The 18495-nt window shown below is 48.2% G+C and overlaps 1 protein-coding gene across 4 annotated transcripts in view; it reads left to right on the top strand.

Moving 5' to 3' along the window:
* The window catches only part of braf (B-Raf proto-oncogene, serine/threonine kinase), a 51376-nt gene extending 33136 nt beyond the window's left edge, over window positions 1-18240 (top strand). For 2 of the 4 annotated variants that reach the window (XM_090201406.1, XM_090201405.1), the window contains 9 exons: window positions 2777-2913; window positions 3374-3576; window positions 10110-10286; window positions 12546-12592; window positions 13515-13633; window positions 15132-15263; window positions 16080-16214; window positions 16824-16974; window positions 17932-18240. In XM_090201406.1, coding sequence (XP_090057532.1) covers window positions 2777-2913; window positions 3374-3576; window positions 10110-10286; window positions 12546-12592; window positions 13515-13633; window positions 15132-15263; window positions 16080-16214; window positions 16824-16974; window positions 17932-17954 — 1124 coding nt within the window. In that variant the 3' untranslated portion in view covers window positions 17955-18240. Of the gene's footprint in view, window positions 1-2776; window positions 2914-3373; window positions 3577-10109; window positions 10291-12545; window positions 12593-13514; window positions 13634-15131; window positions 15264-15874; window positions 15935-16079; window positions 16215-16823; window positions 16975-17931 lie in introns of those variants that run through there. The other 2 variants (XM_090201407.1, XM_090201408.1) reach the window with 2 other exon arrangements.
* Window positions 18241-18495: the final 255 nt, after the last annotated feature.

Below are 18495 nucleotides of genomic sequence, written 5' to 3' on the forward strand. Positions count from 1 at the left end.
TACTACATTACCCAGAGTTCCCTACTGCACCAGGCACCTCCCCCCATCTCAGCAACACCCTCTCCTTCACACACCGGTGGCACTGATGGTTTCCTCTGAACTGACGGCTTCTACGGTTGTGGCTAGATAGAAGATTTGACAGGTTAGGGAGAAGATTTGACAGGTTAGGGAGAATATTTGACAGGTTAGGGAGAAGATTTGACAGGTTAGGGAGAAGTTGACAGGTTAGGGAGAAGTTGACAGGTTAGGGAGAAGTTGACAGGTTAGGGAGAAGTTGACAGGTTAGGGAGAAGTTGACGGGTTAGGGAGGAGTTGAGTTGACAGGTTAGGGAGGAGTTGAGTTGACAGGTTAGGGAGGAGTTGACAGGTTAGGGGGAATTTGAGTTGACAGGATAGGGAGAATTTGAGGTGGCGGGTTAGGGAGAATTTGACAGGTTAGGAGAATCAGGTTCAGGTTAGGGCGAAGACTGCTGTGCTCTAGCCACAAGTGTAGAAGCCATCAGTTCTGTTAAACCATCAGTACCACCTCCCACTGTGACATCACCCCTCACCTCCCACTGTGACATCACCCCTCACCTCCAACACCACCAGGACACAACACTCCGACTCCCCTCAACCCTCCTGTTCTCTGAAACCCACTCTATGGCCCAATCCCAAATAGACCCCTAGACCCTACGCCAAGGATCCCTAATTACATTCAGTCGTGGGTCAAATTGTTTTCTTCATCCTTGAGCGGATGGTAAGGGGTTGCTGGAGCATAGTTATTAATCATTTGTATCGCTGCAAATTGACCGCAAGTATCCCAAATAGATAGATAGATAGATATATATATATATATATATAATATTATATTAGAGGGAAAATCATTTCAAACCTTGATTACATGTCAGTCTCTATTTATGCGTTGGAATAGTTGGACCCCTAGACCCTATGATCGGACCCCTAGACCTTATGATCGGACCCCTAGACCCTATGATCGACCCCTAGACCCTATGATCGACCCCTAGACCCTATGATCGACCCCTAGACCCTATGATCGACCCCTAGACCCTATGATCGGACCCCTAGACCCTATGATCGGACCCCTAGACCCTATGATCGGACCCCTAGACCCTATGATCGGACCCCTAGACCCTATGATCGGACCCCTAGACCCTATGATCGGACCCCTAGACCCTATGATCGGACCCCTAGACCCTATGATCGGACCCCTAGACCCTATGATCGGACCCCTAGACCCTATGATCGGACCCCTAGACCCTATGATCGACCCCTAGACCCTATGATCGGACCCCTAGACCCTATGATCGGACCCCTAGACCCTATGATCGGACCCCTAGACCCTATGATCGGACCCCTAGACCCTATGATCGGACCCCTAGACCCTATGATCGGACCCCTAGACCCTATGATCGGACCCCTAGACCCTATGATCGGACCCCTAGACCCTATGATCGGACCCCTAGACCCTATGATCGGACCCCTAGACCCTATGATCGGACCCCTAGACCCTATGATCGTACCCCTAGACCCTATGATCGACCCCTAGACCCTATGATCGACCCCTAGACCCTATGATCGGACCCCTAGACCCTATGATCGGACCCCTAGACCCTATGATCGACCCCTAGACCCTATGATCGACCCCTAGACCCTATGATCGACCCCTAAACCCTATGATCGGACCCCTAGACCCTATGATCGAACCCCTAGACCCTATGATCGACCCCTAGACCCTATGATCGACCCCTAGACCCTATGATTGGACCCCTAGACCCTATGATCGACCCCTAGACCCTATGATCGACCCCTAGACCCTATGATCGACCCCTAGACCCTATGATCGACCCCTAGACCCTATGATCGACCCCTAGACCCTATGATCGACCCCTAGACCCTATGATCGACCCCTAGACCCTATGATCGACCCCTAGACCCTATGATCGACCCATAGACCCTATGATCGACCCCTAGACCCTATGATCGACCCCTAGACCCTATGATCGACCCCTAGACCCTATGATCGGACCCCTAGACCCTATGATCGGACCCCTAGACCCTATGATCGACCCCTAGACCCTATGATCGACCCCTAGACCCTATGATCGACCCCTAGACCCTATGATCGACCCCTAGACCCTATGATCGACCCCTAGACCCTATGATCGGACCCCTAGACCCTATGATCGACCCCTAGACCCTATGATCGGACCCCTAGACCCTATGATCGACCCCATGCACTTGTGGAGATCAGAGATGTTTTTTGACAGGTGTAAGCAATAGGGTAATTGTTCCAACTTGCTCTCTGATTGGCTAGGTGGAAGTTTCACTGTTTTGTTTTATACCCGTCAAATCATTTCATAAGGTCTAGGGGTCGATCCTAGGGCATAGGGTCTAGGTGTCTATCCTAGGGCATAGGGTCTAGGGGTCGATCCCAGGGCATAGGGTCTAGGGGTCGATCCCAGGGCACAGGGTCTAGGGGTCGATCCTAGGGCATAAGGTCTAGGGGTCGATCCTAGGGCATAGGGTCTAGGGGTCGATCCCAGGGCATAGGGTCTAGGTGTCAGTTTGGGACTGGACATATCCCTTCTCTCTATCACTCAAGCCCTGTCTTCCTCCTCTTCCTCCTCTTCCTCCTCCTACCGCCTTCTGTTTGCCCTCTGTTTCTTCTCATCCTCATCTTTCCTTTTCTTTTGTTTTCCTCCTCCACCCCCCCCCCCCCCCCTTCCCTCCCTCCCCCCCTAACCCCCTCCCTCCCTCTCCTACTTCCAATTAGGGTCGACTGCAGGGCTGTCGGCCACGCCCCCGGCCTCGCTGCCTGGCTCATTGACCAATGTGAAGGCTCCTCAGAAGTCTCCGTGTCCACAGAGAGAGAGGAAGTCATCGTCCTCGTCTGACGACCGCAATAAGATGGTGAGACACAACCGCTACAAAACACAGACCTTCCTAGAGCTGATTGGTGTATAAGGAACACAGACCTTCCTAGAGCTGATTGGTGTATAAGGAACACAGACCTCAGAGCTGATTGGTGTATAAGGAACACATACCTTAGAGCTGATTGGTGTATAAGGAACACAGACCTCAGAGCTGATTGGTGTATAAGGAACACAGACCTCAGAGCTGATTGGTGTATCACAAAGCAGGATCAATAAGTTTACAATATGACTGAGATGCCAACCAATGACTATAGGAGTTGTCAAGATGGCTAGAAAATGACCAGGTATTCAGTTGGAGAAAGACCTAGTAAAAACACACACAGTGTGGTGACACGCACAGAGCCTGTCACCGTGCGCTGCCACTTTAAGACCGGCTCTGTTGTAAAAGCAGGAAGTAAAACCATCTGTGTGTGCCCCCCCCCCCCCCCCCCATGTAGAAAACCCTGGGCAGACGGGACTCGAGTGACGACTGGGAGATCCCAGAAGGTCAGATCACCCTGGGTCAGAGGATAGGCTCCGGATCCTTTGGGACCGTCTTCAAGGGCAAGTGGCACGGAGACGTGGCGGTGAAGATGTTGAACGTGACAGCTCCCACCCCACAGCAGCTACAGGCCTTTAAGAACGAAGTGGGAGTCCTTCGGTAAGACACGTTTTAACGGTTAAGTCATGTCATGAAAAGCTTGGCATGTACACAGTGGTGGAATACTAGTTTTACCTGCAGATGTTGAGGTGATTAACTGCTACCTTCCAGGTCTTAGGTGTGTTGGGATATACAGTATAACCGACAAGTATAGTGTAAACAGGGCTTCTGTTTTGTCATGAAATAGCAGGGCTTCTGTTCCGTCATGAAATAGCAGGGCTTCTGTTTTGTCATGAAATAACAGGGCTTCTGTTCCGTCATGAAATAGCAGGGCTTCTGTTCCGTCGTGAAATAACAGGGCTTCTGTTCCATCATGAAATAGCAGGGCTTCTGTTTTGTCATGAAATAGCAGGGCTTCTGTGTTTTGTCATGATATAGCAGGGCTTCTGTTCCGTCATGAAATAGCAGGCCTTCTGTTTTGTCATGAAATAACAGGGCTTCTGTGTTTTGTCATGATATAGCAGGGCTTCTGTTCCGTCATGAAATAGCAGGCCTTCTGTTTTGTCATGAAATAACAGGGCTTCTGTGTTTTGTCATGAAATAGCAGGGCTTCTGTGTTTTGTCATGAAATAGCAGGGCTTCTGTTTTGTCATGAAATAGCAGGGCTTCTGTTCCGTCATGAAATAGCAGGGCTTCTGTTCCGTCATGAAATAGCAGGGCTTCTGTTCCGTCATGAAATAGCAGGGCTTCTGTTCCGTCATGAAATAGCAGGGCTTCTGTTCCGTCATGAAATAGCAGGCCTTCTGTTTTGTCATGAAATAGCAGGGCTTCTGTTTTGTCATGAAATAGCAGGGCTTCTGTTCCATCATGAAATAGCAGGGCTTCTGTTTTGTCATGAAATAGCAGGGCTTCTGTTCCATCATGAAATAGCAGGGCTTCTGTTTTGTCATGAAATAGCAGGGCTTCTGTTCCATCATGAAATAGCAGGGCTTCTGTGTTTTGTCATGAAATAGCAGGGCTTCTGTGTTTTGTCATGAAATAGCAGGGCTTCTGTGTTTTGTCATGAAATAGCAGGGCTTCTGTTTTGTCATGAAATAGCAGGGCTTCTGTGTTTTGTCATGAAATAGCAGGGCTTCTGTGTTTTGTCATGAAATAGCAGGGCTTCTGTTTTGTCATGAAATAGCAGGCCTTCTGTTTTGTCATGAAATAGCAGGGCTTCTGTTCCATCATGAAATAGCAGGGCTTCTGTGTTTTGTCATGAAATAGCAGGGCTTCTGTGTTTTGTCATGAAATAGCAGGGCTTCTGTTTTGTCATGAAATAGCAGGGCTTCTGTGTTTTGTCATGAAATAGCAGGGCTTCTGTGTTTTGTCATGAAATAACAGGGCTTCTGTTCCGTCATGAAATAGCAGGCCTTCTGTTTTGTCATGAAATAACAGGGCTTCTGTTTTGTCATGAAATAGCAGGGCTTCTGTTTTGTCATGAAATAGCAGGGCTTCTGTGTTTTGTCATGAAACAACAGGGCTTCTGTTCCATCATGAAATAGCAGGGCTTCTGTGTTTTGTCATGAAACAACAGGGCTTCTGTTCCATCATGAAATAGCAGGGCTTCTGTTTTGTCATGAAATAACAGGGCTTCTGTGTTTTGTCATGAAACAACAGGGCTTCTGTTCCATCATGAAATAGCAGGGCTTCTGTGTTTTGTCATGAAATAGCAGGGCTTCTGTTCTGTCATGAAATAGCAGGGCTTCTGTTCCGTCATGAAATAGCAGGCCTTCTGTTTTGTCATGAAATAACAGGGCTTCTGTGTTTTGTCATGAAACAACAGGGCTTCTGTTCCATCATGAAATAGCAGGGCTTCTGTGTTTTGTCATGAAATAGCAGGGCTTCTGTTCCGTCATGAAATAGCAGGGCTTCTGTTCCGTCATGAAATAGCAGGGCTTCTGTTCCGTCATGAAATAGCAGGGCTTCTGTTCCGTCATGAAATAGCAGGGCTTCTGTTCCGTCATGAAATAGCAGGGCTTCTGTTCCGTCATGAAATAGCAGGGCTTCTGTTCCGTCATGAAATAGCAGGGCTTCTGTTTTGTCATGAAATAACAGGGCTTCTGTGTTTTGTCATGAAACAACAGGGCTTCTGTTCCATCATGAAATAGCAGGGCTTCTGTGTTTTGTCATGAAATAACAGGGCTTCTGTTCCGTCATGAAATAGCAGGCCTTCTGTTCCGTCATGAAATAACAGGGCTTCTGTTTTGTCATGAAATAGCAGGGCTTCTGTTCCGTCATGAAATAGCAGGGCTTCTGTTCCGTCATGAAATAGCAGGGCTTCTGTTCCGTCATGAAATAGCAGGGCTTCTGTTCCGTCATGAAATAGCAGGGCTTCTGTTCCGTCATGAAATAGCAGGCCTTCTGTTTTGTCATGAAATAGCAGGGCTTCTGTTTTGTCATGAAATAGCAGGGCTTCTGTTCCATCATGAAATAGCAGGGCTTCTGTTTTGTCATGAAATAGCAGGGCTTCTGTTCCATCATGAAATAGCAGGGCTTCTGTTTTGTCATGAAATAGCAGGGCTTCTGTTCCATCATGAAATAGCAGGGCTTCTGTGTTTTGTCATGAAATAGCAGGGCTTCTGTGTTTTGTCATGAAATAGCAGGGCTTCTGTGTTTTGTCATGAAATAGCAGGGCTTCTGTTTTGTCATGAAATAGCAGGGCTTCTGTGTTTTGTCATGAAATAGCAGGGCTTCTGTGTTTTGTCATGAAATAGCAGGGCTTCTGTTTTGTCATGAAATAGCAGGCCTTCTGTTTTGTCATGAAATAGCAGGGCTTCTGTTCCATCATGAAATAGCAGGGCTTCTGTGTTTTGTCATGAAATAGCAGGGCTTCTGTGTTTTGTCATGAAATAGCAGGGCTTCTGTTTTGTCATGAAATAGCAGGGCTTCTGTGTTTTGTCATGAAATAGCAGGGCTTCTGTGTTTTGTCATGAAATAACAGGGCTTCTGTTCCGTCATGAAATAGCAGGCCTTCTGTTTTGTCATGAAATAACAGGGCTTCTGTTTTGTCATGAAATAGCAGGGCTTCTGTTTTGTCATGAAATAGCAGGGCTTCTGTGTTTTGTCATGAAACAACAGGGCTTCTGTTCCATCATGAAATAGCAGGGCTTCTGTGTTTTGTCATGAAACAACAGGGCTTCTGTTCCATCATGAAATAGCAGGGCTTCTGTTTTGTCATGAAATAACAGGGCTTCTGTGTTTTGTCATGAAACAACAGGGCTTCTGTTCCATCATGAAATAGCAGGGCTTCTGTGTTTTGTCATGAAATAGCAGGGCTTCTGTTCTGTCATGAAATAGCAGGGCTTCTGTTCCGTCATGAAATAGCAGGCCTTCTGTTTTGTCATGAAATAACAGGGCTTCTGTGTTTTGTCATGAAACAACAGGGCTTCTGTTCCATCATGAAATAGCAGGGCTTCTGTGTTTTGTCATGAAATAGCAGGGCTTCTGTTCCGTCATGAAATAGCAGGGCTTCTGTTCCGTCATGAAATAGCAGGGCTTCTGTTCCGTCATGAAATAGCAGGGCTTCTGTTCCGTCATGAAATAGCAGGGCTTCTGTTCCGTCATGAAATAGCAGGGCTTCTGTTCCGTCATGAAATAGCAGGGCTTCTGTTCCGTCATGAAATAGCAGGGCTTCTGTTTTGTCATGAAATAACAGGGCTTCTGTGTTTTGTCATGAAACAACAGGGCTTCTGTTCCATCATGAAATAGCAGGGCTTCTGTGTTTTGTCATGAAATAACAGGGCTTCTGTTCCGTCATGAAATAGCAGGCCTTCTGTTCCGTCATGAAATAACAGGGCTTCTGTTTTGTCATGAAATAGCAGGCCTTCTGTTCCGTCATGAAATAACAGGGCTTCTGTGTTTTGTCATGAAATAGCAGGGCTTCTGTTTTGTCATGAAATAGCAGGGCTTCTGTTCCGTCATGAAATAGCAGGGCTTCTGTTCCGTCATGAAATAACAGGGCTTCTGTTCCGTCATGAAATAACAGGGCTTCTGTTCCGTCATGAAATAACAGGGCTTCTGTTCCGTCATGAAATAGCAGGCCTTCTGTTTTGTCATGAAATAGCAGGCCTTCTGTTCCGTCATGAAATAACAGGGCTTCTGTGTTTTGTCATGAAATAACAGGGCTTCTGTGTTTTGTCATGAAATAGCAGGGCTTCTGTTCCGTCATGAAATAGCAGGCCGTCTGTTTTGTCATGAAATAGCAGGGCTTCTGTGTTTTGTCATGAAATAGCAGGGCTTCTGTTCCGTCATGAAATAACAGGGCTTCTGTGTTTTGTCATGAAATAGCAGGGCTTCTGTGTTTTGTCATGAAATAGCAGGGCTTCTGTGTTTTGTCATGAAATAGCAGGGCTTCTGTGTTTTGTCATGAAATAGCAGGGCTTCTGTTCCGTCATGAAATAACAGGGCTTCTGTGTTTTGTCATGAAATAACAGGGCTTCTGTTTTGTCATGAAATAGCAGGCCTTCTGTGTTTTGTCATGAAATAGCAGGGCTTCTGTTTTGTCATGAAATAACAGGGCTTCTGTTTTGTCATGAAATAGCAGGGCTTCTGTTTTGTCATGAAATAACAGGGCTTCTGTTTTGTCATGAAATAACAGGGCTTCTGTTTTGTCATGAAATAGCAGGGCTTCTGTTCCGTCATGAAATAGCAGGGCTTCTCTGTTTTGTCATGAAATAGCAGGGCTTCTGTTTTGTCATGAAATAACAGGGCTTCTGTGTTTTGTCATGAAATAGCAGGGCTTCTGTTCCGTCATGAAATAGCAGGGCTTCTGTTTTGTCATGAAATAGCAGGGCTTCTGTGTTTTGTCATGAAATAGCAGGGCTTCTGTTTTGTCATGAAATAACAGGGCTTCTGTGTTTTGTCATGAAATAGCAGGGCTTCTGTTTTGTCATGAAATAACAGGGCTTCTGTGTTTTGTCATGAAATAGCAGGGCTTCTGTTTTGTCATGAAATAACAGGGCTTCTGTGTTTTGTCATGAAATAACAGGGCTTCTGTTCCGTCATGAAATAGCAGGGCTTCTGTTTTGTCATGAAATAGCAGGGCTTCTGTTTTGTCATGAAATAGCATGGCTTCTGTGTTTTGTCATGAAATAACCGGGCTTCTGTGTTTTGTCATGAAATAGCAGGGCTTCTGTTTTGTCATGAAATAGCAGGGCTTCTGTGTTTTGTCATGAAATAACCGGGCTTCTGTGTTTTGTCATGAAATAGCAGGGCTTCTGTTCCGTCATGAAATAGCAGGGCTTCTGTTTTGTCATGAAATAGCAGGGCTTCTGTTTTGTCATGAAATAGCAGGGCTTCTGTGTTTTGTCATGAAATAGCAGGGCTTCTGTTCCGTCATGAAATAGCAGGGCTTCTCTGTTTTGTCATGAAATAGCAGGGCTTCTGTTCCATCATGAAATAGCAGGGCTTCTGTTCCGTCATGAAATAGCAGGGCTTCTGTGTTTTGTCATGAAATAGCAGGGCTTCTGTTCCGTCATGAAATAACAGGGCTTCTGTTCCGTCATGAAATAGCAGGGCTTCTGTGTTTTGTCATGAAATAGCAGGGCTTCTGTTCCGTCATGAAATAACAGGGCTTCTGTTCCGTCATGAAATAGCAGGGCTTCTGTTTTGTCATGAAATAGCAGGGCTTCTGTGTTTTGTCATGAAATAGCAGGGCTTCTGTTTTGTCATGAAATAACAGGGCTTCTGTGTTTTGTCATGAAATAGCAGGGCTTCTGTTTTGTCATGAAATAGCAGGGCTTCTGTTTTGTCATGAAATAACAGGGCTTCTGTGTTTTGTCATGAAATAGCAGGGCTTCTGTTTTGTCATGAAATAACAGGGCTTCTGTGTTTTGTCATGAAATAGCAGGGCTTCTGTTCCGTCATGAAATAACAGGGCTTCTGTTCCGTCATGAAATAGCAGGGCTTCTGTTTTGTCATGAAATAGCAGGGCTTCTGTGTTTTGTCATGAAATAGCAGGGCTTCTGTTTTGTCATGAAATAACAGGGCTTCTGTGTTTTGTCATGAAATAGCAGGGCTTCTGTTTTGTCATGAAATAACAGGGCTTCTGTGTTTTGTCATGAAATAGCAGGGCTTCTGTTCCATCATGAAATAGCAGGGCTTCTGTTTTGTCATGAAATAACAGGGCTTCTGTGTTTTGTCATGAAATAGCAGGGCTTCTGTTTTGTCATGAAATAACCGGGCTTCTGTGTTTTGTCATGAAATAACCGGGCTTCTGTGTTTTGTCATGAAATAACCGGGCTTCTGTTTTGTCATGAAATAACAGGGCTTCTGTTCCGTCATGAAATAGCAGGGCTTCTGTTTTGTCATGAAATAACAGGGCTTCTGTGTTTAGTCATGAAACAGCAGGGCTTCTGTGTTTTGTCATGAAATAACAGGGCTTCTGTTCCGTCATGAAATAGCAGGGCTTCTGTGTTTTGTCATGAAATAACAGGGCTTCTGTTCCGTCATGAAATAGCAGGGCTTCTGTTCCGTCATGAAATAGCATGCTGGGTGGATAACTAAAAGCTCCTTCTCAGTGGTTTTGATATCCTCTCCCTGCTTCCTAACAGGAAGACTCGTCACGTCAACATCCTGCTGTTCATGGGTTACACCACCAAGCCTCAGCTGGCCATCGTGACCCAGTGGTGTGAGGGCTCCTCCCTCTACCACCATCTACACATCATAGAGACCAAGTTTGAGATGATCAAGCTCATAGACATCGCCCGGCAGACCGCGCAGGGCATGGAGTGAGTTAGTCTACAACACACAGGATGTACCCCGACTAGCACCCTGTTCCCAGAACTAGTCCCAGACATAGGGAATAGGCTGCTATTTGGGATGCATCCCCTGGTTCACACCCTCGTCCCCTACGCTGACTCTCCTGGTTCACGCCCTCGTCCCCTACGCTGACTCTCCTGGTTCACGCCCTCGTCCCTTACGCTGACTCTCCTGGTTCACACACTCGTCCACTACGCTGACTCTCCTGGTTGACACGCTCATCCCCTACGCTGCCTCTCCTGGTTCACGCCCTCGTCTCCTACGCTGCCTCTCCTGGTTGACACGCTCGTCCCCTACGCTGACTCTCCTGGTTGACACGCTCGTCCCCTACGCTGCCTCTCCTGGTTCACGCCCTCGTCCCCTACGCTGACTCTCCTGGTTCACGCCCTTGTCCCCTACGCTGACTCTCCTGGTTCACGCCCTTGTCCCCTACGCTGACTCTCCTGGTTGACACGCTCGTCCCCTACGCTGACTCTCCTGGTTGACACGCTCGTCCCCTACGCTGACTCTCCTGGTTGACACGCTCGTCCCCTACGCTGACTCTCCTGGTTCACGCCCTCGTCCCCTACGCTGACTCTCCTGGTTGACACGCTCGTCCCCTACGCTGACTCTCCTGGTTCACACCCTCGTCCGCTACGCTGACTCTCCTACTTTCCATTGTCTGTCTCATAAGGCATTGATGTGCTCAGTCTCTGGTCAACACAGTAGATATAGCTGCATTTAAATGAGTCAGCCTCTGAACTACTGTAGGTACCTGCAGAACTCATAACTCTGCTACAGTGGAGGTTAGGAGAGTCTTAACATGGACTGACTGGTACAGTGGAGGTTAGGAGAGTCTTGACTGGTACAGTGGAGGTTAGGAGAGTCTTGACTGCTACAGTGGAGGTTAGGAGAGTCTTAACGTGGACTGACTGGTACAGTGGAGGTTAGGAGAGTCTTAACGTGGACAGACTGGTACAGTGGAGGTTAGGAGAGTCTTAACGTGGACTGACTGGTACAGTGGAGGTTAGGAGAGGCTTAACGTGGACTGACTGGTACAGTGGAGGTTAGGAGAGTCTTAACGTGGACTGACTGGTACAGTGGAGGTTAGGAGAGGCTTAACGTGGACTGACTGGTACAGTGGAGGTTAGGAGAGGCTTAACGTGGACTGACTGGTACAGTGGAGGTTAGGAGAGTCTTAACGTGGACAGACTGGTACAGTGGAGGTTAGGAGAGTCTTGACTGGTACAGTGGAGGTTAGGAGAGGCTTAACGTGGACTGACTGGTACAGTGGAGGTTAGGAGAGTCTTGACTGGTACAGTGGAGTTTAGGAGAGTCTTAACACGGACAGACTGGTACAGTGGAGGTTAGGAGAGTCTTAACGTGGACAGACTGGTACAGTGGAGGTTAGGAGAGGCTTAACGTGGACTGACTGGTACAGTGGAGGTTAGGAGAGTCTTAACGTGGACAGACTGGTACAGTGGAGGTTAGGAGAGTCTTAACGTGGACAGACTGGTACAGTGGAGGTTAGGAGAGTCTTAACGTGGACAGACTGCTACAGTGGAGGTTAGGAGAGTCCTAACATTGACTGACTGCTACAGTGGAGGTTAGGAGAGTCTTAACACGGACAGACTGGTACACTGTACCAGTGTTTATTGATTACTAATTAACATGGGACTGTATGTCTAGTGTACCAGTGTTTATTGATTACTAACTAACATGGGACTGTATGTCTAGTGTACCAGGGTTTATTGATTACTAACTAACATGGGACTGTATGTCTAGTGTACCAGTGTTTATTGATTACTAACTGACATGGGACTGTAAATATGTCTAGTGTACCAGTGTTTATTGATTACTAACTAACATGGGACTGTATGTCTAGTGTACCAGTGTTTTTATTGATTACTAACTAACCTGGGACTGTAAATATGTCTAGTGTACCAGTGTTTATTGATTACTAACTGACATGGGACTGTAAATATGTCTAGTGTACCAGTGTTTATTGATTACTAACATGGGACTGTATGTCTAGTGTACCAGTGTTTTTATTGATTACTAACTAACCTGGGACTGTAAATATGTCTAGTGTACCAGTGTTTATTGATTACTAACTAACATGGGACTGTATGTCTAGTGTACCAGTGTTTTTATTGATTACTAACTAACATGGGACTGTAAATATGTCTAGTGTACCAGTGTTTATTGATTACTAACTAACATGGGATTGTTGTGGTTTTCCTCCCTAGTTATCTGCACGCCAAATCCATCATCCACAGAGATCTGAAGAGCAACAGTATCCTCTCTGACCTCTGACCTTTCACCTTTTTTTCCAACAAGCACCTTTCAGTCTTGTCTGACCTTTGACCCATTCTATAAGGTCTCTCCCCAGACGGAGCTCCCCCTCTCCCCCCCAGACGGAGCTCCCCAGGTCTCTCCCCAGACGGAGCTCCCCCTCTCCCCCCCAGACGGAGCTCCTCCTCTCCCCCCCAGACGGAGCTCCTCCTCTCCCCCCCAGACGGAGCTCCTCCTCTCCCCCCCAGACGGAGCTCCCCCTCTCCCCCCCAGACGGAGCTCCCCTCTCCCCCCCAGACGGAGCTCCCCCTCTCCCCCCCAGACGGAGTTCCCTCTCTCCCCCCAGACGGAGTTCCCCCTCTCCCCCCCAGACGGAGTTCCCCCTCTCCCCCCCAGACGGAGTTCCCCCTCTCCCCCCCAGACGGAGTTCCCCCTCTCCCCCCCAGACGGAGTTCCCCCTCTCCTCCCCAGACAGAGTTCCCCCTCTCCCCCCCCCCTTCTCCTCCCCAGACGGAGCTCCCCCTCTCCTCCCCCCCTTCTCCTCCCCAGACGGAGCTCCCCTTCTCCTCCCCAGACGGAGTTCCCCCTCTCCTCCCCCCCTTCTCCTCCCCAGACGGAGTTCCCCCTCTCCTCCCCCCCTTCTCCTCCCCAGACGGAGTTCCCCCTCTCCTCCCCCCCCTTCTCCTCCCCAGACGGAGTTCCCCCTCTCCTCCCTCCCTTCTCCTCCCCAGACGGAGCTCCCCTTCTCCTCCCCAGACGGAGCTCCCCTTCTCCTCCCCAGACGGAGCTCCCCTTCTCCTCCCCAGACGGAGCTCCCCTTCTCCTCCCCAGACGGAGCTCCCCTTCTCCTCCCCAGACGGAGCTCCCCCTCTCCCCAGACAGCGGTCCCTTAGCTTTCTGTTCCTTAACCCCTCTCCTCCCAGACATCTTCCTACACGAGGACCTGACCGTGAAGATAGGAGACTTCGGCCTGGCCACAGTGAAGTCACGCTGGAGCGGCTCCCACCAGTTTGAACAGCTCTCTGGCTCCATCCTGTGGATGGTGAGTGATACTGCAGGGATTAAGAGGAGAACCTGAATAGACTGAACAACCAGCAAGAGAATTCAAACTACATTATTATAATTCAATCTAGGGAAAGGGGATACCTAGTCAGTTGTCCAATTGAAATGTGTCTTCCGCATTTCACCCACAAACCCCTCTGAATCAGAGAGGTGCGGGGGGGCTGCCTTAGTCAACATCCACGTCTTCAGCGCCTGGGGAACAGATACATCCATGGTTCTCTGTTTTTTAAAACTGCCTTGTTCAGGGCCCGGGGAACAGTGGGTTAACTGCCTTGCTCAGGGCCTGGGGAACAGTGGGTTAACTGCCTTGCTCAGGGCCTGGGGAACAGTGGGTTAACTGCCTTGCTCAGGGCCTGGGGAGCAGTGGGTTAACTGCCTTGCTCAGGGCCCGGGGAGCAGTGGGTTAACTGCCTTGCTCAGGGCCCGGGGAACAGTGGGTTAACTGCCTTGCTCAGGGGCAGAACGTCAGGTTTCTTTACCTTGTCAGCTCGGGGGATTCGATCCAGCAACCTTCCGGTTACTGGCCCAACCCTCTAACCACATTAATCTACGTTATTAGAATGTAATCTACGTTATTAGAATGTAATCTACGTTATTAGAATGTAATCTACGTTATCAGAATGTAATCTACGTTATCAGAATGTAATCTACGTTATCAGAATGTAATCTACGTTATCAGAATGTGTAACCTACGTTGTCAGAATGTAATCTACGTTATCAGAATGTAATCTACGTTATCAGAATGTGTAACCTACGTTGTCAGAATGTAATCTACGTTATCAGAATGTAATCTACGTTGTCAGAATGTGTAATCTACGTTGTCAGAACGTAATCTACGTTGTCAGAATGTAATCTACGTTGTCAGAATGTAATCTACGTTATCAGAATGTGTAATCTACGTTGTCAGAATGTGTAATCTACGTTGTCAGAATGTAATCTACGTTGTCAGAATGTAATCTACGTTGTCAGAATGTAATCTACGTTGTCAGAATGTAATCTACGTTGTCAGAATGTGTAATCTACGTTATCAGAATGTAATCTACGTTATCAGAGCTGCTCTGAAAGGATCAGATATCTGTTGGTCAATGCATCAGTCTAAATGTGACATGAGCTCGGGACACAATTAGTCTTTCTTCAATTCCTTACCCTCCTCTCTTCTGGCCTCCATCTCAAAGCTCATTGGTGGAGAGGGTCTGGGGGGGGGCGGTACTTCAAATCTTCTCCTCCAGTGCGGTTTGAGAAGGAGGCGAGGATGGAAGGCGCAAGGAGAATACTTTTGAGACCCAGTGTACAAGGTGAAAGGTCAATTCCAATCAATTCAGGAAGTAAACCCCAAAATTCTAATTCCAAATGTTCCTCCATTTTGAAGAGAATTGTAATTGTCAGTGTACTTCTTGACTTGACTGTAATTGATCCCGATCCTGCCCAATGTGGCTGTATATCTTGGTAAACTGTGTGACTCTGCTGTCTGCCTGTAGGCCCCAGAGGTCATCCGCCTGCAGGATAAGAACCCCTACAGCTTCCAGTCTGACGTCTACGCCTTCGGGATAGTTCTCTATGAGTTGATGTCTGGGGCCTTGCCCTACTCCAACATCAATAACAGAGACCAGGTAGATATCTCTCCTGTTTTAGATACATTTATAATGTTCTCTATGAGTTGATGTCTGGGGCCTTGCCCTACTCCAACATCAATAACAGAGACCAGGTAGATATCTCTCCTGTTTTAGATACATTTATAATGTTCTCTATGAGTTGATGTCTGGGGCCTTGCCCTACTCCAACATCAATAACAGAGACCAGGTAGATATCTCTCCTGTTTAATATACATCTAGAATATGAATTTATAATGTTCTCTATGAGTTGATGTCTGGGGTCCTGTCCTACCTGAGCAAGGTCTCTTACCCCTGACCTCTGACCCTGTACCTCTCTCCTCTAGATAATCTGCATGGTGGGTCGGGGATACCTGTCTCCTGACCCCTGACCTCTAACCCTCCACCTCTCTCCTCTAGATAATCTGCATGGTGGGTTGGGGATACCTGTCTCCTGACCTCTGACCTCTAACCCTCCACCTCTCTCCTCTAGATAATCTGCATGGTGGGTCGGGGATACCTGTCTCCTGACCTCTGACCCTCCACCTCTCTCCTCTAGATAATCTGCATGGTGGGTCGGGGATACCTGTCTCCTGACCTCTGACCTCTAACCCTCCACCTCTCTCCTCTAGATAATCTTCATGGTGGGTCGGGGATACCTGTCTCCTGACCTCTAACCCTCCACCTCTCCCCTCTAGATAATCTGCATGGTGGGTCGGGGATACCTGTCTCCTGACCTCTGACCTCTAACCCTCCACCTCTCTCCTCTAGATAATCTTCATGGTGGGTCGGGGATACCTGTCTCCTGACCTCTAACCCTCCACCTCTCCCCTCTAGATAATCTTCATGGTGGGTCGGGGATACCTGTCTCCTGACCTCAGTAAGGTGCGCTCCAACTGTCCTAAAGCCATGAGGAGGCTGATGGCTGACTGTATGAAGAAGAAGAGAGAGGAACGACCCCTATTCCCTCAGGTAACTATGGAGACGGGACCCCTATTCCCTCAGGTAACGACAGAGACGGGACCCCTATTCCCTCAGGTAACTATGGAGACGGGACCCTTATTCCCTCAGGTAACTATGGAGACGGGACCCCTATTCCCTTAGGTAACTATGGAGACGGGACCCCTATTCCCTCAGGTAACTATGGAGACCACTTCACTCTACATGCCAGGGGTTGAGCTGAATGTTTTAAAATGACCAAGACTATCCACCCCACCAAGATATTCACCTCACCAGAAACCTCTTCCTGCTCATGAGGTTAAGGCTGGTAACCTGTGTGGGGACCGAGCCAGCCCTCCTTGGCGTTGTTTAACTTGTATGTATGAAGGAGAATGTGTTATTTCCACCACCAGGTGTCCTCTGAGTACTAGAAATACATTCACACTAACGTCTCACTGTGTTTTTAAAAGCTGCTGGAAAGCCCAGCTGAGGTTCTGCTGACAGCCTCAATCTAAGATTCTCTGACTTGGCTGTCAGCTTTGTCCCTATTTGACACGAGTGATTCGAGAGAGGTGATTGGCTAGGGATGACCTATTAACCTCCTGTGTTTTTTTATTTTTTACCTCTGACCTCCTCTGTCAGATCCTGGCGTCCATTGAGCTGCTGGCGCGTTCTTTACCCAAGATCCACCGCTCCGCGTCGGAACCCTCACTGAACCGAGCCGGGTTCCAGACGGAGGACTTCAGCCTGTACGCCTGCTCCTCCCCCAAAACCCCGATACAGGGGGGATACGGTGAGGGGCCACACACGCGCTGGGGGTCCTGTAGTTTCTCCATGTACAGAGTGTTACTGCCATTTTAAATGCTGTTTCTCTCCTCTCCCTCTTCCATGCTGTACTGCTGTCTCTCTCCTCTCTCTCTCTTCCACGCTGTACTGCTGTCTCTCTCCTCTCTCTCTCTCTTCCACTCTGTACTGTTGTCTCTCTCCTCTCTCCCTCTTCCACTCTGTACTGCTGTCTCTCTCCTCTCTCTCTCTTCCACTCTGTACTGCTGTCTCTCCCCTCTCTCTCTCTTCCACTCTGTACTGCTGTCTCTCTCCTCTCCCTTTTCCACGCTGTACTGCTGTCTCTCTCCTCTCTCTCTCTTCCACGCTGTACTGCTGTCTCTCTCCTCTCTCCCTCTTCCGCTCTACTGCTGTCTCTATCCTCTCCCTCTTCCACTCTGTACTGCTGTCTCTCTCCTCTCTCTCTTCCACTCTGTACTGCTGTCTCTCTCCTCTCTCTCTTCCACTCTGTACTGCTGTCTCTCTCCTCTCTCTCTTCCACTCTGTACTGCTGTCTCTCTCCTCTCTCTCTTCCACTCTGTACTGCTGTCTCTCTCCTCTCTCTCTTCCACTCTGTACTGCTGTCTCTCTCCTCTCTCTCTTCCACTCTGTACTGCTGTCTCTCTCCTCTCTCTCTCTTCCACGCTGTACTGCTGTCTCTCTCCTCTCTCTCTTCCACTCTGTACTGCTGTCTCTCTCCTCTCTCTCTCTTCCACTCTGTACTGCTGTCTCTCTCCTCTCTCTCTTCCACTCTGTACTGCTGTCTCTCTCCTCTCTCTCTTCCACTCTGTACTGCTGTCTCTCTCCTCTCTCCCTCTTCCACTCTGTACTGCTGTCTCTCCTCTCTCTCTTTCTCTCTTTCTCTCTGTACTACTGTCTCTCTCTCCTCTCTTCCAACCTGATCTTCTCTCTCTTCTCTTCATTCCAGGGGAGTTTTCAGCATTTAAATAAGATGCTGATCCAGATTCCACCAGTTCAGCCAGTCCATCCCTCGTCACTCTTCAACAAGTCTTGTGTTCCTGCGGTGGATTACTTCATCCATGTAACCAAAAACCAACATCCTGGTCTCAAAAGAACGTGCTGTTTTCTACTTTCCACACCTGGAGAGACAGACAGGACAGCCTCTTCCTCTCACCGCTCCACGTCTCAGGAGCTCTACAGATGAGATCTCCGCCGGGGAATCACCACATCGGGGGGGGGGAAAAACTACAACATCTGATTTTAGAAACAAGGAAAATGAAAAGTTGAATGACACACAACCAGACACACTGAAGAAACCAAACCAGAGGAAGAAGAGAGAACTGTAAAAGGAGAGAACAGCACTTCTTAATTGTAGGACTGATGAAGGAGGAATATAACTGTTGAGAGCACAAGGACAGGATTGGGGTTAGGGGTCGAGAGGTTAGAGGTCGAGGGTTTGGGCAGCACACGCCTTCTCACTCCCCTCCGTGACGAAGAGGGCGGAGCTACAGGCACAGGAAACCACACTTCT

This window comes from Oncorhynchus mykiss, chromosome 15 (assembly GCF_057628025.1).
Source record: "Oncorhynchus mykiss isolate SJ-2025 chromosome 15, ASM5762802v1, whole genome shotgun sequence".
Lineage (NCBI taxonomy): Eukaryota > Metazoa > Chordata > Actinopteri > Salmoniformes > Salmonidae > Oncorhynchus > Oncorhynchus mykiss.